Source organism: Sabethes cyaneus, chromosome 2, assembly GCF_943734655.1.
Source record: "Sabethes cyaneus chromosome 2, idSabCyanKW18_F2, whole genome shotgun sequence".
In the NCBI taxonomy this organism is placed as follows: domain Eukaryota; kingdom Metazoa; phylum Arthropoda; class Insecta; order Diptera; family Culicidae; genus Sabethes; species Sabethes cyaneus.
This window is the reverse complement of record NC_071354.1, coordinates 215,149,332-215,175,178: the sequence shown is the minus strand read 5'-3', so window position 1 is coordinate 215,175,178 and position 25,847 is coordinate 215,149,332. Positions and strand designations below refer to the sequence as shown.

At 38.7% G+C, this 25,847-nt stretch overlaps 1 protein-coding gene across 2 annotated transcripts in view; it reads left to right on the top strand.

Annotated features, from left to right (window-relative positions):
- LOC128738784 (proton-coupled zinc antiporter SLC30A1) overlaps window positions 1-25,847 on the top strand; it is a 41,500-nt gene that overhangs the window by 11,782 nt on the left and 3,871 nt on the right. For both annotated transcript variants that reach the window (XM_053834160.1, XM_053834159.1), the window contains exons 2-8: window positions 8,223-8,530; window positions 8,601-8,725; window positions 8,866-8,963; window positions 9,041-9,165; window positions 9,238-9,372; window positions 9,434-9,821; window positions 9,886-10,013. In XM_053834160.1, the coding sequence (XP_053690135.1) occupies window positions 8,354-8,530; window positions 8,601-8,725; window positions 8,866-8,963; window positions 9,041-9,165; window positions 9,238-9,372; window positions 9,434-9,821; window positions 9,886-10,013 (1,176 nt within the window). In that variant the 5' untranslated portion in view covers window positions 8,223-8,353. The remainder of the gene's footprint in view (window positions 1-8,222; window positions 8,531-8,600; window positions 8,726-8,865; window positions 8,964-9,040; window positions 9,166-9,237; window positions 9,373-9,433; window positions 9,822-9,885; window positions 10,014-25,847) is intronic.

Below are 25,847 nucleotides of genomic sequence, written 5' to 3'. Positions count from 1 at the left end.
ATTTTCATTAGAAGCAATTAAATATCTGACTGATGAATGTAATTTTGCGGTTAACAACAAGAATCGTCTTGCTCCAATAGTCCCATCCATGACTCAATGAAACTTTTTTTTTCTTTTGCCGATATGTGGGATAAATGAGGTAGTAATAGCTTGATATACTATTTTTGGGTTTTAAGTTTAACTGCTAGCTTATCGTCGTCTACCGCTGGATGAAGTTGGTCAAGGTTAGTGCAGTACAGTACTATATGTCAGTGGGATTTTATAAGGTTCTGCGGTTGTATTTTGCCAAGTTTCTAATTTAAAAAAATCCAAGAATGATTTTGCTTGTGTGATACATTGAAGAAAACCCTTACAATCAACTGTATCTAACTACTATTTTAAAGCAAAACTTTAAGAACAATGTGAACACATTTAACAATGTGAACATCTGAAGAAAATGAAGAAATGAGTTCCTTTCTTTATTGTTACCCAAATTCATAAAAAATGAATTCACATTATCTTTTTTTTAAATTAAATTCGAATAAATAAAAAACAGGTTGTTTCAGCTATAGATAGCGAATTGTTTTTGCTGTATGTGTATGTGAAGAAGAATTATCTTGTATAGAAAAATCATTTTGTGTTGCTCAATCTCTTAAATTATAGATCACACTCTTTTGACACCCTCTCTTTCCTCTGGAAGATGGTTAAAAACTGCTTGTAGACCAATGCTAAATTAGTGCTAATTGTGGGTTGTCCTCGTATTAGTTGTGAATAATTTTCTGAATCATCACTTCTTTCTAATTTTCCTTTATTGCGAAGTTTTGTGGATTTTTTTTCGTATTACTGACCGGACTCCTATATCCGGGGATTCGATTGTCAGGGGAAACAAAATTTAATTTATTTATTTTAAACTTGACTTTCGTAGTAAAAATGGTAAAAACCACTTTTTTCAGATTTCGATTCTACATTTTTTCCAACTTATTTTGATACTAATTCTTCAATGATCCGACCACAGGAAGTGACTGAAAAACGATCATGCACATAAGTATTCCAGTGCGGCATGACACAAATTCGATGTAATAAAATGCTGCTCTTGTAAAAGCACGATTTACAAATTTTATTTACCTTTTTCTCGGAAATGAATCAACGTACTTTTTTTTATTTTGTTAATAGAAGCTTGAAGAAGACTACGACATACGACGAATGGCTTGTTTGGCCAGCATCGTAGCTCTACAGGGTCCTAGATCTACAGGGTGGCACATATATATTCGAACAAAAATCTTTTTGTGTTTGCTGCGGCATATACAATTAATACAATCAAACTAAGACCATGCGTGTATGTTATCATGACTTAAGTCTTACTTGAAGCAGTTTCATTTTTGTATGGTGGCTCGTTCGGTTTGCACGTACCAGAATTTGAGTTACGGTCGTTGATAATAAATAAACTCCGAAACGGTGCTACATGTGGCACTATTTTTCGTGGCCTTAAACATCACGGCATAGAAAGACTATATATTACAAAGGTTTGTCGAGATGGGATCTGTTGACACCCGTAAAATACCGGAAGAAAATAAAGCGTTAGAACTGCAGAGGCCAAAAAGGTTGTTCGAAGGCGAATATGTCGCAGTTGCGACCGGTCCGCACAGAAACTGGCAGTTCAATTGAATATCAAAAGGAAAACTCTTCGTCGAATTTTGAAATTTTTTTGGATCTGGATATAAAAGCATTCGAAACACGTTAAATCCATCCTGCACGGTGATTCCGAAGTGATCTTTTCTGATGAGAAGTTGTTTGTTTTTCAAACCTCCCATCATGCTTAACCTGATCGGTTGTGGTCGGTTTTGATCGTGGACGTTCCAAAGCACAAACGTAATGTAAAATTCATCAGCAGTCATGGTATGGGGCCGTGCACTAATTACGTAAGGCATAATGGGGGGAGGGGGGGTTCCGCGAAATCTTACAAAATCTTATTTGGGGGGGAGGGGGGTTTAATCATTTCTTACGTAAGATTTTCACACGCGAACAAATTATGAAAAAGTTACATTTTTAATAGCAACTCATGTTATTTGTTACAAATTTTGTTAAATTGATGAGTTAAGTTGTGAAGTATCGAAATCTTTCATGCTGCAAGGAAATGCGTAGCAACCTGCTGAGTATTTTAGCCTTGCCCACTCAAGGAAACAGCAGTTGGCCTACTTGTTCCAGAGCCTCTTGTGGGAAATAAGAATAATAATAATAATTAATGATGAATAAACATCATAAACAAAAAAATAATAAAGCGATTCACATCGGTCTGCTCTGACAACACTGTCAATGCAACGTATTATAGTCCAATATGGCAACGGCGCGTCAGCTGCCGAGCGATGCTATATAAAGGGACGTCATCCATATGAATGCTCATTCTTGTGACGAACCTTGGAGAGGCAACAACTGGAGGATCATCCCACCATGGACCATGGAGCAGAATCGGTGGCTAAACCGATAGCTGGGCAGATGGACGCCTTTCGGACTGAAAGGTACTGCCGCAGCAACAGGAGCGGAGATCCACCGGTAGCAATACCGAAGGGTTCGAAAGCGCCGCAGTAAAAGGTGGCTGATACCCACCAGCGGCGCGGACCCTTCCGCTTACTGGTTAGCAGCAGCAAGAGCACGGGCGGATGAACGCAAGCCAGTCGCTTCGGTTCACGACACCTCTGTCATCGGTTTATGCAATTATTCCAACATATTTCGTTGCAATTGCCTATCCCAATCCCGCAAGGCAGTCGCAATCCCTTATGATATCATGATTTTGTTTAAAAGTAGCTTACTCAACTAATGTATAGCTGCACCAATGGAACAAATGCTTGATAAGCTACTACACAACAAAAATGTTTCTTGGGATGTATTGTTCTTCTGTTCTCAAAGATCTTGCCTGCCGCATCTGACCAGAGTGGGGTCAGTATTTTGCTTCAAAGGAAATCGCGGATGGTCATTACAGATCTGTAAATTAGACGCAACCCAGTGCCAATTCCAACATAAGACCATGTCGCGTGTCATCTAGAAGAGGCAAAGAAGTTCACTACATGACGAGGACACGTGTTCAGACGATTTAGATTGGATCAATGCGAATTAAGTGAACGCTAGTGAGTTTCTGAACATACACCAACATTTATTGACAACCTCAATGCTGAAATACGTTCTGTTCATGCGTGGGCCATAAAGGGATTTACAACAGATAATTGATATTGTTTGTTTTTTTTTATGAATATGTTTGAATATTGGTTTTTATGAACTTGTTTGAACTTTGTTAGCTGTTTCAATATTCTTTCAATGTCTAACTTTTTAAATAAAACTTGAATTTTGATGTTTCAAAAAATCTTACTAAGATTTTTAAGGGGGGGAGGGGGGATTGGCCAAAATCTTACAAAATCTTATATAGGGGGGAGGGAGGGGGTTCAAAAATGAGGAAAAAGACCTTACGTAATTATTGCACGGCCCCTATGGGGAGGCATTTCAAAGGAAGGAAAATTTCCTCTTGTATTTATTGACAAGAGTGTGAAAGTTAGCGCAAAATACTATCTAGAAATGGTCTAAGAACAAAATTTGATGCCTTACGTTCGGGGAATGTATGGTGAATAATATTACTGCTTTCAGCAGCATGGAGCTCTAGCCCAAACTACAAATCTTGTGCAGCCGTGGTGCAAAGCCAATCTGGCGAATTGAATAGCCTCTAGGTTCTTCTGATTTGAACCCACTGGATTTTTGTATATGGGAATTCATGCAACAGAAACTCAAGGATTATAAGTATCATAATTTGGATGAATTTAATTTAGTTGCCAACAAGATATGAGATGATATTCCGATGGAAGTAGTGCGTGCCGCATGTAACAACTTTAAAAAGTGTTTGAAGCGAGTTATCCAGGCATAAGGCAATTCAATAGAGTAATGATTGTTTATTGCGTTCTGTATCTATGGGTAAGCAACTTCTAAAACTAAAATTCGAAATAAAGCCTTTATTTACCAAAATAGGTATATGATTTTGTTTTTGTTCGAATGCATATGTGCCACACTGTATAATTCTTTCTTCAGACCTTAAGGTTTCTGGTTGGCAATCCACTTCATCATCCAGGCTTCCACATATGTGATATTAATAGTAATTCTATTAATAATATGATATTATGATGAAATGTGGTATATATGGGAAAAATAGAACAATCTCACCAGCAGTCCTTCGAATGGAATAGAGTTGCGTCCTTTGAGTTTTCATAAGTCTTCCAATAATTAATGTTTTCTTGTGGTATTCATGTGCAGTATTAAAATTCGTTTTGGCCAAAGTTTGCACTATATGGCAGGAGATGCTTTATAAGCTAAAACGAAAAAAGTAATTAAAATAACTTATAGTAGGCTTACCTATTAGCAAGGCCGTGTGGCGCGCCAAAGCCGCAGCAGGAAAACACCCAGCATCGCACCTCCTAGCTTGGCTACTTATTAGAGCATTACCGGGTATGGCCACGTGGAGGCGCTAGGTGGGGGCGTGGTATGGCTTGTTGGACGCTCCTCATTTGCCTTCCCCATTTCATACCCTGCTTGCCAATTCATATTTATTTATTAAATAGTTATTTAGGAATTCCTAGGAAATTCGGCCTTTCGTGATTCGGCCAAACGAAATTTTGGCCTTCTGTGTGTGCTATTGAAATTCAGTCGTTTATGATTCGGTCATTCGGTACCAGCCTCCATCAACAGTGTAGGGTGCTCTATCTCTGCATATTAGTGTTGGTAAGGGGATACGCTCATCAAATTAGGGACTTTGTGGAAATCTCGTATGTGCAGATTAGCGGAATAATATTTTCCGATATAAATTATCAACTGTTTACTTTTAGAGCCGGGTGGCTCTTGCCGTATCAAGAATTCTTCCAATGCTTGGTCCTGGGCTGCTCGTCGCCGACTCGTTAAGCGTTTCGACACACGTCAGTCGGCTTCACGCTGGTCGACTCATATAGCACGTTGGGCTCTTCTATGCCTGATGTCAGTGGGGTTCTTGAGGAGAACGGATTTCACTACACAGGCGTCCGGCATCCTTGCGACGTGGTTAGCCCTAGGTCGTTTCCTAACTTTCGCGAGGTTTCCGATGTGGATCTATCCAAGTAGCGTCTGCAGATCGTTTTTCATACACCTGCGCCACTCTGCCCTTTCCTTTTGTACTTAAATAGTACACAAATAGTCCGGAACACCTTGCGTTCAAATGTGGCAAGTGTAAGTCCGTAGAGGACTACTGATCTGTTTAGCGTTTTGTACATCATCAGCTTTGTGCGGGGTCGTATGCTCCTTGATCAAAGCGTTATGCGGAGGGAAAGGTAAGCTCGACTTCCAGCTTGAATGCGTCGTTGAATCTCCAATCGGTGGTGACCAAATTTTTGAACTCGTCATATAAATTATATGGCAAATATACATTACCAACTTATGACTGTTTAAACGGTAACATTACCATTATATTAAATTTATATAAAATTGACAATTGTTTGATTATTATTGGCATTAAAAGAAAATTTTAGAATATTGAGATTAGTCTAATATAACTGGTGCTTACAGAGCAAGCGTGGTTTCGTATGTCAATTTGGCATCGTTTCCTTTCGTGCCTCGCTCACTACAGGAACAACAATTTTTCTGTGAGCAATGACGCGTTTATGGGCCGGGGCTTTTGTTGAACTATTATAAACGAGGTAAAAGCAAAGTAAAGCCTAGGTGCTACATTCCGTTATCGACTTGACCTTGACCTTTTGTGTTTTTTCTATGACAGACTTCGCAGCCAGCTGTTAGAGTACAGGACCAGTGCGGGACTAGTGCTACGATCTTATTGACTCTAACAGCCTATCCCAACCGAAATTCGAACATACGACGACTCTGGCTTGTTAAACCAGCGTCGTACCTCGCGGCCAACTGGAAGGCAGATAACGTATAAACGAGTTATCTTGTACATTTCAGATACGGTCATGAATTTCACAAATTTTTGAAAATTTGTTTGCTATTTTGATTGGCCTTGAATAATAATAGTAATTTTAATAAAATGAGATTATATATTGTGCCTTAAATATTTATACTCTTTTTAATACATGACTCTGGATGCATGAATTTAACATTATCTACAATCATTTCAGAATCTTTTTCTAACAGATTTTATTTAGACCAATGAATAATGGTTATAATTATGGTATGGTGACCTGATCGGGATGCCACTACATTGTTGCTATCACAATTCAATCTTTTTAGAAGAAGCAGGAGTGGGTGTTGTTCAAGTGTTTAAGTTGAGTACTCTCATTGTGATAAGCGTGCTTGCATGCTGGTATACTTCGACGGATAAGATTTGCCACGCGCAAACCACAGGGATAGTACTGTTATGGTAAATCATTATATATGTGTTTTTCTTGCGGTAGATAGGAAAAGCTCTTTATTTCGGTTAAAAATAGAAAAGAAAAGGTCATCCACCTTTTGATATTTTTTTTGTGATTGAGATATCCTTATATGATATTGTAATCAATGAGCAAAAGAGATTAATATTTTTTGTCATTTCTCGGTGGGGTGATATTGAATTCCAATTCAAATTAAACATAACTATTGGGAAACCATTTTCAATCACACAATCATTCATAACTTATTTGGCTTGATTGAATCGTACGCGGCCTTGAAGTTTGTAAACACAAGGTGCGTGTATTGCATATGAAAAGTCCTGCTTATTTTGGAAAGGGTTCGTCAAGTTAGAAACAGTTAGCCTATATGTAGCGAAATGAACGTAATTTTAGGAGCGCGTTTGGTTTTTTAGCAGTTGGTTTCCAAAACGTTGAAGTACCTATCAGTATAGTTTTCTTCCAACCTCTACAAACAAAATGAGGGTAGACAATTGTGGGATTAAAATAGACAAAATTGTGACAAAATTCGATTGCTTATAACTTCTTTAAAAAAAGATATACACTGAAGGCTTTTTGGGCAGTTTTTTACGTGAATTTTGGTATTTTTGTGGTGTTTACGTGAATTTTGGAATTTACGCGTTTTTTTTAATTTGGATACCTAAAGGACACCGGAAATTATCCGTATTATCGGGAATGTTTTTTAAATTAGAATTAATTTCGAGTGAACAGGTAAAAAGAGAACGGAAATACGCGGAAGTAACTGCGATATGATTAATGAGCAATGAAGTCATCGAAAAAATGTATAAAATTATATTCTCTCCTCGTAAGTAGTGTTATTGAATAAATGATGAACGTGATTGTATCACCCCTAACCTGATCTAGGATCAACTGGCTAGGGTGATATTTCCTGAGGCAAACAAGTCTAGTCACGCTTTCTATTGAACGAGAATGCAAAATAGTTTATTAGCTTGCATTCCGGACGGATGCGTTAATGGGTCTCACACAGAGAACCGTAAAATGAATAAAACATTGATAAAAATTGATTTATAAAAACTTGCAACTTTATTCTTTTCCATCACACTGCAATATCCATATTCATATTAAAAACTAAACAAAATTCCTTTTTAATAAAATTAGTTTTTCAACTTATCTGGAAAATCGCAGGGTAAAGGTCGGAATTTTTATTTTACAAAGTGGGTGGCATTCTACTAGAAATAAACAAGAATGTACAAAGGGACTAGACGTCCACAATTAACTGTTAGTGACAGAACAATTGCGCTGCTTGGGGCGCTGCGACTCTTACAACAACAGTCTCGATTCTCACAGGCTGATTTGCTGGACCAGCATTTCATCACGTTCTACATCTAAACTAATTCGCGCTTTAGATTGGTCCCATCATTGCTATATGATATTGCACAATCGCCCCCCCCCCCCCCCCTCCGCTTCTCGAACACTATTGCTGAGTTTAACTCGTTCGTCTTCGTTCGTTCATCTATATCTTGCAAACAATAAATTCACCCAATTCCGAAGCAGCTCAATTTGTAACAATAGCATGGTAAAGTGAGCCACTCTATAATAGCGTCGACGTAGATGTAATAATTTGCCACGAAACGAAACTTGAACGGTCGAAAAAGATGGACCTACATGTGTATTATGCAAAATCATGCACACGCCCAACTGCGCACAAAGCCGACGGTTTGGCCACTGTTTACACGCGCCATCAGTCGGTAGCGCGTAAATTATACGGCATGAATGTGAATCATTAGTTTGGAGATTTATCACAGCAAGACCAGCACGAATATTGTGATTAATTTCTAAGAACTTTCGCTAAAATGTATTTTATTTTTATTTCTTTTGCAGTTATTCTTCAAAGGATCGATGAACCGTATTTTATAGCTGGTGTTACTTACATACGTCCTCCTTTGTTTGTGGAGGAACATTTTGTCTTAAGAAAAGTATTAGCTGCTAAGTAGTCAATTAAGTCTCCCGAAATGGCCAAGTTCAGCGGGAAAAAATGCCGTCTACTGACGGTAATGACATTAACCGTGTTCTTCTTCTTCGTGGAAATAGTCGTCGGTTATCTGACCAACTCGATGGCCCTGGTAGCCGACAGTTTTCACATGCTGGGAGACATTGCGGCTCTTGTGATCTCGTTTCTATCAATTAAGGTATGACGACCGTTTTGCTTTTCTTATTCAATCAGGCACAGTTTAACTTTTGTACTCTACTTGCAACTAGATGTCACCAAAGAAGTGGTCTAAAAATACATTCGGCTGGGCGCGAGCGGAAGTACTGGGTGCGTTGGTCAATGCGGTGTTCCTAGTGGCGTTATGTTTCAGCATAACCATCGAAGCCTGCAAGAGGTGAGCACTTTTTCGAAAATCAATAACAAAACTATCGGAGCTTAAATATAGACCTATTCCGCTGTTTTATCTGCGCCATATGCTAACGATAACATACACATGTCTGTAATAATAATACGGGGTCAATTCTGTGCTTGCAGATTTATCGAAGTGGAACACATACACGAGCCAGAGCTGCTGATCTGGGTTGGTTTCATCGGACTTCTAGTCAATCTGTTAGGATTACTGCTGCTGCACAGTACGTATCAATCACACGCTTGAATGAATGAATGAACTTGTAAAGAGTTTTATTTCTTTTTGCTTCGTTCCGTCCAGAACACGGAGGTGGCCACATGCATTCTCATGGGGGTTTAACACACCAGCACGGTCTAGGCTCTCACGGCAATCTAAACCACGTAGTCAACTCGGACGACAATGAGAATAAGTCATTCATGTTTCAGGTATGAATAACTGACTGAATGATCAAAGACGCTAAGCGAAGTCATAAATGGTTGTATACTTATGATTTTTAGAACGAGCATCCTGTCACAAAAAAAGTATCGAACCATGGACATTCTCATGATTCGGGGCAGATGAATATGCGTGGCGCTTTCCTGCACGTGCTAAGCGATGCTCTGGGTAGCGTTATTGTGATAATCAGTGCACTCGTAAGTTTCCTCAGTCAATGTTCCGCTGCATGTTGTTAATTTTCCCATTTTTTATCAATAGGTTGTACGATTCACTGAGTGGGAATACAAACTATACATGGACCCAGCTTTGTCGATCCTGCTGGTTGTCCTAATACTGCATTCGGTTTGGCCACTGCTACGTGATTCGGCGCTGATCCTGTTGCAAACTGTTCCTACTCACATTCAAGTCGACGCGATCCAACGTCGGCTGTTGGAAAAAGTAGATGGAGTGCTCGCCGTACATGAATTCCACGTATGGCAGCTGGCTGGCGACCGGATTATCGCCTCCGCTCACATCCGTTGCAGAAATCTGTCCGAGTACATGAAAATCGCCGAAAAGGTAAAGGAGTTTTTCCACAATGAGGGCATCCACTCGACCACCATTCAGCCGGAATTTGTTGAAATCGAGGCGCTTAATAGTTATTCGGGTAAGGTTGATTTCTGGAAGATTCAAATAATATTCGAGCATTCATTTTAATGTTTCTTCAATAGGCTCTGACGGAATTTCGAATAGTCTAAACGGTAGCGCTACACAGGACTGCTGTGCCCTAGACTGCCCCACTACCGACGAAAGTAATTGTATAAAAGCAACATGCTGCCAAAATAACAATACCATTAAGGTAAGTGTTCACTGCATGATTATTTGTATTGATGGGGTTTTGGGATCATTATTCCACGGGTTTCTACATTTGCCTTTGTCATGTAACTGATTGATAAACAAAGTATTAATGTAACGTCTACGAAATAGCGCTATGAAAAAATTGCCGCCGTATCCCGAACATCGGTTGTCGACCTTATTGCCTAACAACGAAGTAAACAGAGGCCTGGTAGCGGCGCGGTGGCTAGAATGTTGGTTAGGCGTTGAACTGATTCCCGTTCTTTTCTGTGCGAAGAAAGAAGTAGTAAACCACGCTGCTACAGACAATTGAACGGGCGGAAAATTTCGTGACAAGTTTTGCATATAAAACCATCAAGAAAGGAAATGGCATGGCACTCGGAGGAAAAAAGTTGTATGTATGTATGTGCGTTTATGTTTATGCATGAGAGTGGCAAGAGACCTATTACAGGCCTTTCATAAAGCGAAAATCCTCTATTTGTCCGTCACGTCTCATTCATTGTTACATTGAATCGTGTTTCTTCAACGACATTTCTAACAAAATGCGCTGCATACTTTTCTTCTTGATGGAATATACTTTAACGTTTAAAAGAAGTTGTGCCATAAAACTGTCATATAGTTCGTTTGTTTGTTAATATAATATACTATGATTACCATTATCGTCTGTGATTACCTCTTCGATAGTTAGCTTATACGAAATTTTCCACTAAGGTTATTGGAAAGATCAATTATACATCGTTAAACGTGTTTATAGATCGTGCTGGACACACAAAATGCAGCAATTCCAATATTCTCAGGCGTCGAACATTTCAAAAATTTGGTAACCTTTGAAAAAAGTTTCAATGATGGAAATTTCACAATAGCATTCCAGATTTATGATTAAAACTTGACTGATTAACGACGACACCGGTATGTACCAACAATTTTGTTTGTGCTCATGCCCGATCAACCAGACTATTTTTTGAGATGATTTTCTATGAAAATCGGGGCCGGTTGTCGTTGATTCTAAGCCCTAATTCCATGACCAGCAAACTTTGCGTCTTGTGCTAACGCCATTTTTCTTGTAAGCATGTAGACATAAATTCAATAGCAAATTACCCCAGGTTGTCGTTGTGGAAAGTCCCAACTCGTGAGACCGGCGTAGAATGAAGACATGACAGTTTCAATCGTTTTCTTCGACATTGACCAACACAGCGACGGCCATATTTGCTACTCTAAGTGACCTAATGCCGAAAAAGATTCAACCACTAACGTAAGCCTCCGTGAACTAAATTATATTTCAACTCTATTGGAAAACTTCATGTACGGGCGGCTTGCGGACTAGTCAATTGCCTTTGTGGATTATTTTACTAATTTGAAAAACAAATTGTTTCATTCCATTTTATAATCGATGTGTTGAAAAAAATAAAAAAAACCACAGCCCTAGTAAAGATCAGCTCGGATTATTTGGTGCGCAGGTGTCTACACTGGCGTGCCCAGCTTCTAGATGGTTCTAGAAGTATGTTTTGACCTAAAAAAATTAAGTAATCGCAGGATGGCCGGTCTATTTAAAGTCACTATCTTTACAAAAAAACAGATTAAATTAAAAACTCTAGACTTCCGAGCTACACCCATTGTTGCAAATCGCGCGAGAAGCAAACGATACTCACTCTTTCCAACGTCCAACTCGACTGATATTCGACTGATGCAAACGTACGACAAACCTCCGCTGGTACTGCGTGCATACATTCTGCTACCTCCACACACGCTAGCGCACAACCTCGTAGCGTCTTTCTGCACAATCCGCTCACGAAGCCAATAGCACGTGAGCTGCCAACAGTTTGTCAGCGCGAGTGGCACACTAGTCTGTATGTAATGGATACAGATTTTGCTTTACCTCTTCTTTGCTTCTTTATCTTACGCCCTCGCTTACACACGCGGGTAAGAGTGTGAACGCTCGCGAGCGATCGGTATCAACTGCTCGGGTTGCAATGACGAGTGACACTGACAGCGACGACCGTGGCTGATGGCTAACTACACACTTGCAAAACTCGTTGCAGTGCATGAAAAACTTTAGTGTGGACCAGTATTGCGAAACTGGTGACACCTTGAAAATTTTCTTTTCATTAAATTTCATAGAGAAAACGGGACAGCGCACCTCAGAGGACTGACACTAAGTTTCTAATTAGACATAAAATCGACATTGGATTGCAATTTGAACTTGCATTCGGATTTAAACTTGAATTCACTCGGAATTGAACTCAAAATTAAACTTTAACTTCGACTTAAAATTGGGCATGAGATTGGAATTTAAATTTGGGCATGAAGGCATGAAACTGGAAATTGGACTTGGAAATTGAATTCAGTGTAGGGCTTAAAATGAGAAATGAAATTTAACTTGAAACAAGACTCAAATTGTACTTGAACTTGAAAAACGAGGTAGTATCTTATGCGAATAATGATTAATTAGATAAACTGGAAAATTGAGACATAAATAGACTAAAAATATATCGAGGCAATGGCAGGTGAAGTTCGCACCCACGGTTTCTCGGTTGGGATTTGAACTTGGGTGCTGCTGCTAACCATGATGCAACCAATGCTAACCACTACACCGGGATTGACCCCAGGAATGTGAAACAAATTTAATTTTAAATTGAACTCGAAGTTGGACTTCAGTTTGGACTTGAAATTCGAAATGAATTTGGAAGTTTTTATGACTTATGGCCGTTTCTTGATCGACACACTCCTCCTCAACCGGTTGTTAAGAGTACAGGACAATTACTGGGCTAGTGCAGAGAGAGAGAGATAGAGAGAGAGAGAGAGAGAGAAAGAGAATGAAAAATAGAGAACGAGAGAGAGAACAACAATTATCCACGAGTGTCTCCGGTCACTCACGGAGATGCGATTTTTTAATAAATTTTAATTTATTTCTGTACAAAACATGTTCGCAATCGTTTGCTTGACATTTTAAAATTAATTTTCAGTAAAAATCAGTTGGTGTTTATACTGATAAACTCTAGAATGCGTTGAATGATTTTTTTATACTTTTATTTTGATCTGCGTCAGGTTTGAATGCAAAACTTTTGTGTATTTCCTCGTGAAAGGAATCTGTTTTAATCATTTTTGATGTTTGCGAAACTAACAATTCCCGGGTAATTTTTCAAATAGACCTAAGTGACAATGAGAGATTCTCTTCGCGTCTCCTCTCTTCCGATTTTTACGGCTACATAAATGCATAGAAAAGGAAATGTTCAAAACATTTAGCTAACTAGTGACTCCGGTAACCGTTTCATGCAAAGGTGATGTGTTAAAAAGCATTAGTATCGCCGGAAAAAGCGAAAGAGAGGAAACACGAAGAGAATCTCTCATTGTCATTGATGAATTGAAATACATTTCAATTTCTTTCTTCGAAAGATTAGACTAACCTCGTACATTTAATTCACTTTTTAACGGTAGTTGTTACAATCGACGGAGGAGACAGTAGAAGAAAGTAATGAAACAAAGGTTTTTATAGTATCCAAACAGAGTGCGACAAGACGTGAAGGGGAAAGAAGTCTTTAATGACCGCTTATAAAGTATGTGTACCATTCCTCTTTACCCAGGCTATAGGATCCATTTCGCTGTGGTTCATAAGTACACCAGTATCTTCGATCCACAGGGCCTGGGAGGACAAGTTGAGTTCGACACTTCGAATCCGGTTTTAATTGGCTCCTATTATAGCTTGATTCGATCAGTTGGGCCCCAGCAGAGGAAAAGAGGAACGGTAGACATACGTGTAAAAACGACCATTATAAAAAAATTCAAAAGATTTCCGAAAGATAGTTGTCTGTAAATTTCTTTGTTAGAGTTGTATGACTAGGGTTTTCATTTATTTATTTACTAGCTGACCCGACAAACTTCGTATTGCCACAAATTAACCTGTGTTGTACATAAATCATGAATCTCGGATGATCTTTGTCACAATCTCGAGTTTTGCAAGCCCCCCAGTGAGCGGCGCTTCCGACGGCGGGTCACCGGCATCACTCGCGACCGTCTCGTCCTGAATGATCTAGTGTTACTATAGATAGTTTTTGTGGTCTTGTATTGACTAATGTTTTATGGAAGAGTCTCGAATTTCTCGAGTTCGATTAGTTTTTGAGTTTTGCAAAAATTTCTGTTTTATTTGTATGAGAGTCCATATCCCCCTACCACAGGGGTGAGAGGTCTCTAACTATCGTAAAATAAATTCAAGACTCCAAAATCTCCCACATGCCAAATTTGGTTCCATTTGCTTGATTAGTTCTCAAGTTATAAGGAAATTTGAATTTCATTTGTATGGGAGCTCCCCTCTTAAAAGGGGAAGGGGTCGTCATTCACCATAGAAAAAATTTCTGCCATCTAAAACTCCCACATGCCAAATTTGGTTCCATTTGATTGATAAGTTCTCGAGATAAGAGGAAATTTGCATTTCATTTGTATGGAAGCCCACCCTCTTAAAGGGGAGATGGGCCATAACTCGCTTTCTAAAGAAGAGAGGGGTCTCAATTCACCATAGCAAAAAATCTTGCGTCCAAAACCACTTACATGTCAAATTTGGTTCCATTTGCTTGATTAGTTCTCGAGTTACGTGGAAATTTGTTTTTCATTTGTATAGGAGCCCCGCCCCCCTCTTAAAGTGGGGAAATCCATAGAAAATATACCATAGAAAATATTCTTGCCTACAAAAACACCCACATGATAAATGTGGTTCCATTTGCTTGATTAGTTCTAGAGTTATGAGGAAATTTGTATTTCGTTTGTATGAGAGCCCCCCTCTTAAAAAGGTAAGGGGTCCTAATTCATCATAGAAAAAATGGTTGCCTCCAAAAACACCCACATGCCAAATATGGTTCCATTTGCTTGATTAGTTCTCGAATTATGAGGAAATTTGTATTTCATTTGTGTAGAAGCACCCCCTTTTAAAGTTGGGAGGGGTCCTAATTCACCATAGAAAATATTTTTGCCTCCAGAAACCTCCACATGCCAAATTTGGTTCTATTTGCTTGATTAGTTCTCGAGTTATGAGGAAATTTGAATTTCATTTGTATAGGAGCCCCTCCTCCTAAAGTGGGTAGGGGTCCCAATTCATCATAGAAAACATTTTTGTCTCCAAAAACACCCACGTGTCAAATTTGGTTCCATTTGCCTGATTAGTTCTCGAGTTATGAGGAAATTTCTATTTCGTTTGTATAGGAGCCCCCCCTCTTAAAGTGGGGAGGGGTTCTAATTCACCATAGAAAATATTCATGCCCTAGAAAACTTTCACATGCCAAATTTGGTTCCATTTGCTTGATTAATTCTTAAGTTATGAGGAAATTTGCATTTCATTTGTATAGGAGCCCCCCTTCCTAAAGTGGGGAGTGTCTCCAAAAACACCCACGTGCCAAATTTTGTTCCATTTGCTTGATTAGTTCTCGAGTTATGAGGAAATTTGTATTTCGTTTGTATAGGAGCCCCCCCTCTTAAAGTGGGGAGGGGTCCTTATTTACCATAAAAAATATTCTCGCCCTCTAAAACTTTCACATGCCAAATTTTGTTCCATTTGCTTGATTAGTTCTTCAGTTATGAGGAAATTTGTATTTCATGTGTATAGGATCCCCCCCTCCTAAAACGGGGAGGGGTCCCAATTCATCATAGAAAAAAATTTTGTCTCCAAAAACACCCACATGTCAAATTTGGTTCCATTTGCTTAATTACTTCTCGAGTTATGAGGAAAATTGTGTTTCTTTGATACAGGAGCCCCCCCCTCTTAAAGTGGGCAGGGGTCCTAATTTACTATAGAAAATATTCTTGCCCTCGAAAACCTTCACATGCCAAATTTGGTTCCATTTGCTTGATTAGTTGTCGAGTTATGCAGAAATTTGTGTTTCATTTGTATGGGAGCCCCCCCTCTTAGTGGGGGGAGGGGTTTCTAACCATCACTAAAACGTTTCCTGGCCCCAAAAAACCTCTACATGCATATTTTCATGCCGATTGGTTCAGTAGTTTTCGATTCTATAAGGAGCATACGGACAGACAGACAGACAGACAGACAGACAGACAGAAATCCTTCTTTATAGGTATAGATTTATTATTGACATATGTAACGTAAGGCAAAGCCTTTTGAATTGCTGCAATAAGATTTGATCGTGAATTTAGTTGGACTACCATACTAATTTCATTACTTGCGGACACTGATTTATTTCACTGCATTCCAGAGAATTTGCAAAATGTTTAACCAAGTCATAATCTGATGCGCTATTCAAAGGGTTTATCATTACCTAATTCTGCTTTCCAAATGAAGAAAGATTATTCGATCTTACAAGCGTGGTAACCCATGAGCAATGAGAAGCAAGACAGGAAACTTATCTATGCCTGTGGTAGGGGGATAAAGACTCTCATACAAATAAAACAGAAATTTTTGCGTAACTTAAAAACTAATCGAACTCGAGAAATTTTAGACTCTTTCATAAAACATTAATCAATAACAAGACCACCAAAAACTATGAATAGTAACATTAGACAATTCAGCACGAGACGGCCACAGGCCGCGAGTGTTGCCGGCGACGTGCCGTCGGAAGCGCCGGCCACTGCGGGGGGCAGCCTCCCGTAGAGATCACCTCTATCTAGGTTTATTTATTTTCGTAGATCTACTGACCTCTATTACTTTCCTTCAGTTGGGTCACCCCTGCGAAATGGTACTTTCTACGAAAAGATTTTCCATGAAATGGTACATCCCGCGTAAGGTTTTTCGCGAAATGGTATTCTGCGAAACTCTATATTCCGCGTTATGGTCAACCGAGAATCGCTGTTTAGCAAAATGGTATTCGGCGAAATGGTTTGGAACGATGGCGAATATTTAAATGCTATCCGGTTTATTTTATCAGGCTAAGCAATGGAGGGAGTTGTTTTCTACTTTACTGTGAGGAAAATTTGTATAATAAAACACCCATGAACTCCGCAGAAACTTGCAATACTCGAGATTGTGATAAAGATCATCCGAGATTCAAGATTTATGTACAACACAATTTAGTTTGTGACAATACGAAGTTTGTCGGAAGTGTTAAAAATGATAAAATGATTCGATCTTAAATTTTTTCCGGAAGCTACCTGGTTTATTTAAGCTGTTGGAAAAGTGTTGTAATAGATCTGATTTGAAAAAAGATCTAAGTAGAGCGTTGGATATTAGCAAATTTAATTATTACCATGAAATTAGGGATTTGTTTGAAATTAGGGAAAATGTTTTTAGATACTTCGATCAATTAAAATAATATAATGATCATGGCCTTTTAACAAAATTAAAACTAATTTTGCTGGAAATTAAATAAAAAGTAAACTTATCCAATTTAATTCTACTACAGGCATACCTCGATATAAGACAGCCTCGTTATAAAACAACCTCGATATAAGACAATTCGATATAAGACAATTTTGTCTTATATCGAAACAAATCCCTTTGACATAGCTGGTAACGATACCAGAGCTGATTTTCCATTCTGAACTCGGTGCCATGAAGATGTTCATTATTTCAAAATAACCCCAAAAATAGTAAAAAACTAATAGCTCAAACAATAATAAATAGTTCAAAAACCGTAAACACATAAAACAGAGCAAAACTGGCGACCGCTAATGCAATTTTTTTTTAAAAAACCATGTTTCGATATAAGACAATTTCGATATAAGACAACTTTTAGAAATTATAAATTGTCTTATATCGAGGTATACCTGTATGTGTTTTGCTGTCGCCTTCATATTAAATTGAGCGAAAGGTGCTTGAACAATTTTATTTATTTTATTATTCCTCGATACAATTTGTGATTATGAGATCGGTTTCATAAAATGAGCTCCTTCAGATCATTTAGAATTTGTTAATCAAAAACTTCATTTAATTAACATGTTATTTGAAATTTATTGACGAATTTTGACTATTTTTTGGCTTTGAATGCTCTTTTACTTCACACAACGGGTTCGGTAGTAAGTAAAATAGTGACGTAAAAAGTCCTGAAAAAAGTAATGTATTCGATTGTTCGATATTTACTGCTTTAAGGCTATTATAGGTTTATTGTTCGACTGCGTGTCGATTGAAAATGTTTTTCCTGTATCAGTACAATAATGGTAGCAACATTATGTTGTTACCTTAGTGAATCGGCGAAATGTTTAGTCCCCGAAAGCTTCCAAGTACACTCGCTGCAGCTTGAACAACAATGTTACACCTGAAGGGAGCAGCACCCATTGTGCAGACAGAAAGTGACAGTCTGGCTCCCGATGGGACTTGCGCCCAGTGCCGGTCGCTGTAGTGCGCATGCCCCGACCTCCGGAACCAGGAAAGGAAAGTCCGTTTTTTGTTTACATACAATTGTTGTCGAGCAATGCATGGCATGTCGATAGAGGGTTGTGTTCAGTGTATGCGTCAAGATGATGGGAGTGGGCTCTGTAGCATAAACGGGGGATGGTGGCGTAACCGGAGGTGTTGAAGAGGGTGGTTCTTGTGTGGAAAATTCCGGCACGGAAAAGCTTTCTTTTTTCCTCGGCACTTCATTGTGTGCAATCGCTTCAAACTGCCTGCATCGTTTTTGAGTGAAGAAAATTTTTTCTTTTTCCAGAGTACTGATAGAGTTTTAAAGACTGGTTTATCTTATAGCACAGAAGTTAATCAATCGAGCAATATATTGTAGAAATTAAGATAGTGGAACATTCCGGAGTGACTGCGTGAGAAAAGTGTTCGAAAAACCAAATTTAAAGTGTGGCCTCATGGCTGTGAATTTTGTCTCGTCGCCATCGGTAAGTGCGACTGCAGTGCAGACAGTGCAAAAAACGGGCGGCCTCTTCCGGGCCGGCAGCAGTTTGGTGGACAACCGTGAAGGCCGCCTACTGAAAGACCTCGTAGCAGTACTCGTGTCGTCGAGCACGCAGCAGCAGGAGCCGGGCATCGCAAAGCTGCCCAGTGTCGCCATTTGCAGTCTGCAGCAAAAATGCAGCCCAGACGACGAATTGCACCAAGCCGTTGCGTCACTCAATGCCGCGACGCAGCAGTTCTCCAGCATGGCCGAACAATTAATCACGATAGCGGCAGCAGACGGTACCGGCACCGCCGGCCAGGAATTTAACGAAGACCACATCAACAGCAATAATATTATTGTTAACGAGAAAGAAAAGACTGAACGCTGTATTTACAATAAAATCGATGATGATATAACATTAGATGATAGTATAACTCCTAACCCACAGCGGCTGCCACAATCGCCGTCTATCCTCGAGGGTGGGATGGGTGAAAGCAAAGTGGGTGTAGAAGACGAAAACAGGGAGGTTTCCATTGATGACAACGTCGTCGCTACTGTCTGTTTCCCAGCCAACATTTACGAGGCGACACCCGGCAAGGCGATGGGGCAGAATGAGGACACCACAATGGACTGCATCGCCACTGCACTTGAGTCGCCGCTGGAAGAGAAATTGGACAAATTGCTAGACAGTGTCGTTAAAATTAAAGCCGACATGCATCAGAAGATTGATAGATTAAGCCGGCGAATCGATCAGATTCGACTGGACGTACAGCGCAACATGGACACCACGGATCGGGCCGTTTGTAACAACGTACTGGAGTTGGCTGGAATCCCATACAGGAAGGGTGAAGATCTGCAGCTGTATTTTCGCAAAATTTGTTCGCTGTTGGGTTATGTGGAGAGCGACATTCCACTGGTCGACATACGCCGTAAACGAACCGACCGCACACACGATAAGACTGAATCAGCTAGCGTAAGCACTGCCACCAGCACCACCATTAAGCACACAAACACTAATCGTAAGCGGCAGGTGGACACGGAAGACACACAAGAGGAACACACAATTGTCATAATCGAATTTATCTTCAAGACTATAAGGGATGCATTCTATCGAGCCTATCTGAAGAAGCGAACAATTTGCCTGGCCGACCTGGGCCTACAATCGGACCGGAGAATTTTCATCAACGAGTCGCTGACCAAACTGAACCAGAAGTTGAAAAGTGTTGCACTGAAGAAAAAGCGCGACGGGCTGCTGCATGCCGTGTACACCGTCGACGGGGCCGTTTACGTTCAGCAGCAGCCGGGCCAGAAGGGACACCGTGTAACCAGCGTAACGGAGCTGGAATGACATCTACACAAGGCCGCACAAGGCAAATGCGGTGAAACCGAAGCCGCCGGAGGAGCAACTGTAGCTGTAGGAGACACGTTACCGGCAGTCAGCAAGTAGTGGAAGGAACGGCAGAACTGACCACGGTTACCATTGCAGGATAGTTGGAAGAGGAAAGTAAATGTGACTGCAAACTTCTATTATTGTTTATCGATTGTTTAGGAATTTATAAAGGAATGAATTTATTCACTAAGTGTACGATACAGTGAGATTTCGGTCCGGATAATTTTCGCTGTAATTAGCTGTTGAGCACAATACATGTTTGTATGTAAGTTTTTTAATCAGTAGAACTTCCTATGTCAAAAATTTGTAATGTTTGATTGCAGCTTAAGAAGTAATTTGTTCAAGTACTTTGTTTTTATTTTGAGGTTGCTCTATTTAAGTATATTTAAAATGCAAAAAAAAAACGGTAAGGAAAAACGAAGATTAAGCTTGTAAAAAAATTGCTTCCTCATGGTCTAATATTTGTTTGTTACGTTCATTGTAAAATTCTAATATTTTTGATAGTGTTTTTTTAACTTAATCGACAAAAAAACAAGCAGGAACTAGAGAAAAGCTCAATAATTATCAAACTGATATCTGAAAACAGTAGCTTTTTTCAGTTAAACTATTAAACTATGTTTTTATGTGTCTTACGCAAAACAGATCGAATCTTTATGGAACCACTTTCATAATTGTAACGTATCCTCTTGCGAAAATTCACAGAGCACTACATAAGATAAAAAATCAGTAGTCCTAATAGAAAACAATTTACTTTCGCCAGTTGTTTCTTCTACACCCCACCCCACACGTAAACTGTGGCTCAGTAACATTAAAAGAGAGAAAGAGAGAGTAACGGAAAGAATTAATATGTGGCAAATAAAATAAAAAAAAACTATATAGTCTTGAATTCACAAGTTGAATCGTACTCAGTTGGAAAACTGCACGATACGAAATAATTGTACAGGGATAAAACACGACGATGATAATATTTAATTTATTTAAGACATTTCAAATCTGCATACGTATATTCTAGCTCGAGCAACAAATTGGTAATTTAAACCGCAATTTAAATAGCGCATAATTAAATAATGTTCTTTCTTAAAACTGAGTATCTCTATTGATTGTTAGGTTGACACTGTTTCATATTTTAAATGTTTCAAGTAATGAATGATCTTTTTCGGACTCCCTTTCTGTGATCTACTACTTCTTCAAACCGACGACTATACTAGGTAACAGGTTAAATGCTTGTATTGAGAATAATTTCATCAAAAAAAAAAACAAGAAACGAAATAATAAACTTAGAAGCTAATAAATAGAAAACCAAACAGATTTTGATCTATACAGCGCACAGTGAACCTATTTTAGAAAAAAAAACAAATTCGTAAAAAAATGAGAAAATAAGAGTGAGTAACTGTGAAATCATATCGAGTAAAAGTTTCGTTAGATAATTGAATGTGGATTTACGATTGCAGAAGAAAAATAGCAGTAAACAGAACGTAAAAAACCGAATCTTTAGATTTATTTATTATAAATTATATAGAAGCAGAAGATATATTTGAGGCAAAATTGATAAAAAAAGAAGTAATATAAAGAAATGATATTGATAATGTATATTGATAAAGATAACGAACGACTAGCATTATACAAGAGTTATACAGAATATTTGAGAATTATACACGAGTAGAGTAAAATTCTAAAACTTTGGTCTGAAAAAAATAAAATAAAATGATAGCGAAGCACATTCTTCTCAAGAAAGTCGAACACAGCGGAAGCAAATAAGTTGTCAATATATCTCATACCTCGTACACACGAGAGGATTTAACGTGAGAGCAAATGATAATTATCTTATAAGGCACAGTCGAAAATTTATCTATAAACACCACTTTATTTGGTTCGAGACTTTTTCTTCAAATATTCATTTCTAAAACACTGGAATTCGAGAACACTGTCTTAGACTTTTTCAACCACAACTTTAATTCAGGTCATTCGAATGGTTTTGAGTGAGAATACTTCGGTGTTATTTAAGTAACCATACACAACTATGTCAGCTGAGATAAAGATGTACTCTTGAGCATTCGTGCTCCCTGCTCGGAGCATTTTAGTGCATTCGCAAACAAAAATAATCCAAAGCAGTAATAAGCAAAGACTTCGAATAAAAAAAACTTTAAAATGCATTAAATTACATACATAGCGACTATGTTCATGCAGTTGGTAGTGATATTAGTATAGAGTTAGTCACACAAAAAACATATGAAAAAATACCGTAACTAAGTCCTGTCGTGACCAAGATGTCGTCCTATACAGAAGTTTAAGAAAACCTGTTGAAATCGAAGAGTATGATAATTTATTAGATCGAAGCATGTGAAAATTGCATTTATTCCCGTCTAAACGCCCATCAACTAATCCAAAAAAAAAAACTAGCGACACTAATGTCCGCATATATATAGATAATATTTTATGGATAGAGTCCTATATTCTATATCATAGACTAAATCTTATAAAAAATCCACACGAGGGAAGAATTAAAATTATAGTTTGACGAATTTTAATTTCGGTCGGTCCTTTTTAAAAATTCTAACAGTCAGTTATCGCTCCGAAGGTAACGAAAACACACTAACGTACACACCCACACACACAGATACACTTTTTCGAAGTAGACAGACAATGCTACTTATTCTCTCTCTATTAATACAATTTCGAGCGTAGCATTCCTCCAGAATCATATTCCTAACCTTGAATTGTATGCATATAAAAATGGTATGATAGAAATAAACACTAACGTTCGTTCGTTCTCCCTTAGGAAACCGTTTGGTAGGATGTGTTTTGTGGAAATAGTGAATATCACACTCTTAGCCATCTCTGGCGGCTGACTAGTACATTTTTAACTAGAAGAGATTTTTTACACCGTTAAGACACTTTTTTGGGGTAAAATCCCAAGCTGAAATTTAAGTTTTATTACGTTCCTCTGATGGTTTTCATGACCAATTTCATAAAACCATCAATAAAACTAAGCTTCACTACAACTTTGTGATGACTAACTCCAAAACTGCCTTCCGATCAGGTGACCCACTTTTCAGAAAGATTTTATAAATTTTTTAAGAATCAGACTCAAGTTGTCTTATCGTGCTGAAAGCACCAATAAAACCGATTATGCTTTTCGCTGTTAGACTGCCGCCGCTATATTTTTATGAAGCTTTTCGCTTTGTTCTGCAAAGCTATAAAGCATAAAGCTTGCTCCGGTATAAATCTACGTCAGTCAGCCAACTTTAGTGATGATGATAATGATATTCGTGAGCAGAAAAGTTAAAGTTTTACTGTAAGACCATCCTGACCGATTTGGTTTCTACCAACCATAATAAAATCGGATATTAGAAAAAATAATAAATTTTCAGTAGTCTCCGTAGTTGTGCAGCATATCCGCATTAAATTTTATCATGCGGCTTTGTATTTGTATGAGAAAGATAAAAGCAACGCGCGCCATCGAAAATCCAAAATAATGATTGAATTTTGATCAGAATGTAGAACCACGATGACCGCAGTCGAGGCGGCAGTTTTGATGTTCTTCAGCTGCTGCTTATGTTACTTCGTCAAAGTTGCGTGGCCCAGATACACGAACTTTTCTACCACCTCGATTTCATCACCGTCTAAATGAATCCAGGGACTGGAGGGTGGTCAGCATTCACTTCTCTAGGACCACTTCCTTTCATGTATTTTGTTTTCGATACATTAATGGCAAGTCCAATCCGTTTGGCTTCAGCTTTCAGTCCGATGTATGTTTCCGCCATCCTCTCAAAGGTACGTGTAATAATGGCAACGTCGTCAGCGAAGTCAAGAAGCTGGACGGACTTCGTGAAGTTAGTGCCACTCGTGTCTATCCCCGCTCTTCTTATCACACCCTTCAAAGCGATGTTGAACAGCAAACTTGAAAGCCCATCACCTTGCCGTAACCCTCTTCGAGATTCAAAGGGACTCAAGACTGCCCCTGATACTTAAACCACACATTACTCGATACCAATCGCGTTAGTTTATCCGGAAATCCGTAGTAGTGCATAATCTCCCAAAGCTGATCTCGATCGATCGTGTCATGCGCCGATTTGAAGTCGATGAATGAATGATGCGTGGGCACGTGGTATTCGCGACATTTCTGCAACACTTGCCGACGCACGAAAATCTGATCCGTGGTGGGAAATTGCTAATTTAGCAATGCTAAATAGGGTCTATTTCTAGTTCCCGTCTTAGTAAGTAAAACTATTCTAATTTTCATCATTTATTGGATAGATTTATTTAATACTCCAAAAGTTCTTGTGCTGATTTGACTAAAACACACTTACCTTCCGATCCATGAACTTTGAAATCACTGAAAAGCGATTTTTAAAGCATATTATTGAAATTACGCAACTGACTTTATCTCTTAAATTCGTCGTACCGTTTTAAAATCCGTCCATCAAAATTTTTCATTGTTCGAACTAAAAATCACACCAATGTTTACGAAACTAACGCACATGTGTTTGTGGTGTAGGACGGCATGACAAATGTTATTCTGCAAAATTTCCGCAGGTCAGGCAAGTTTTCCTGGCTGTAGAATAACGACAATGCCTTGCGGGAGTTATTTTCATTTATGAATGACGGAAATTAAAACGATTAGTCGACATTGTCTTCTTCGTCGCACGAAAAAACGTAAAAAATTTGGCTGACAGGACTTCTTTAATGATAAAAAGCATTTAAATAGATTACAGCTCACTTTGATTGATCGCCTATGATAGACAACAAACTAAAATATTAGGGAATAACTAGTTTAGCATTGTGTGTCATAAAAATGCTGATATTTTTAATAATTTGTGTTGGATAGGACGGGAATAGGCAATTACGACGATGTAGCAACATACCCTACCTAATAATCGCGCAGTGGGAAGGTAAATGTTCTAAACTTGGTAAAATAATGCAAACGAAAAAACAGCTACTTTTGCACGAAACGCTAAGAGTATGTGAACGAAGTTAACCCTCTAACGGGTAAGACCGTCTGTAGACGGTCATAGCTGTTCGCGTTCAACTGTAACTGTATAAATGCAAAGAATAACGATACGCTGTTATATAAATGCACGATATATAAATGCAAAGAATAAATTGTTGTGTTGTTGACGGTGAAATAATTTGTGCTTAGTTCTAAAGTTTTGTAGAAAAATATATGAATTATGAAATATTTTGAAAATTTATATTACCATAATGATTGCCAACAACGGTTACCACCGACGATATCGGTGTCGTATCGCCAACTCTAGGAGCATGTGAGATGGTATTGCTTCTCTACAGGCCTGCCCTCCGAAAAGCACGTTCCAATGCAATGTTGAACAGGTCTTTCGATAGCCAGTCACCTTATCTCACCCGCTATTCTGACGCTTTTAGTAAGAGCCATCAAGCGTAGCACATCTATTTATATAATCTATTTATATCAGCTCAGTAATTTATTGGTCCTGAACCGTTTCTGGGCACCTCCACATCCGCCGTGAAAGGCGAACTGATGACATGGGAAATGCTAGAAATAGCATCCCGTTGGAATCAAACACAGGGTTGTAGACAAGCTAAACAGTTTATCTACCCAAACCCTGCAGTAGCTAAAAAACTACTCCATTTAACTCGTAGTGAACTACGCACGATCACGGGACTCCTAACAGGACACAGCCCCGCTCTTTATCATTTAAAGAATATCGGCAAG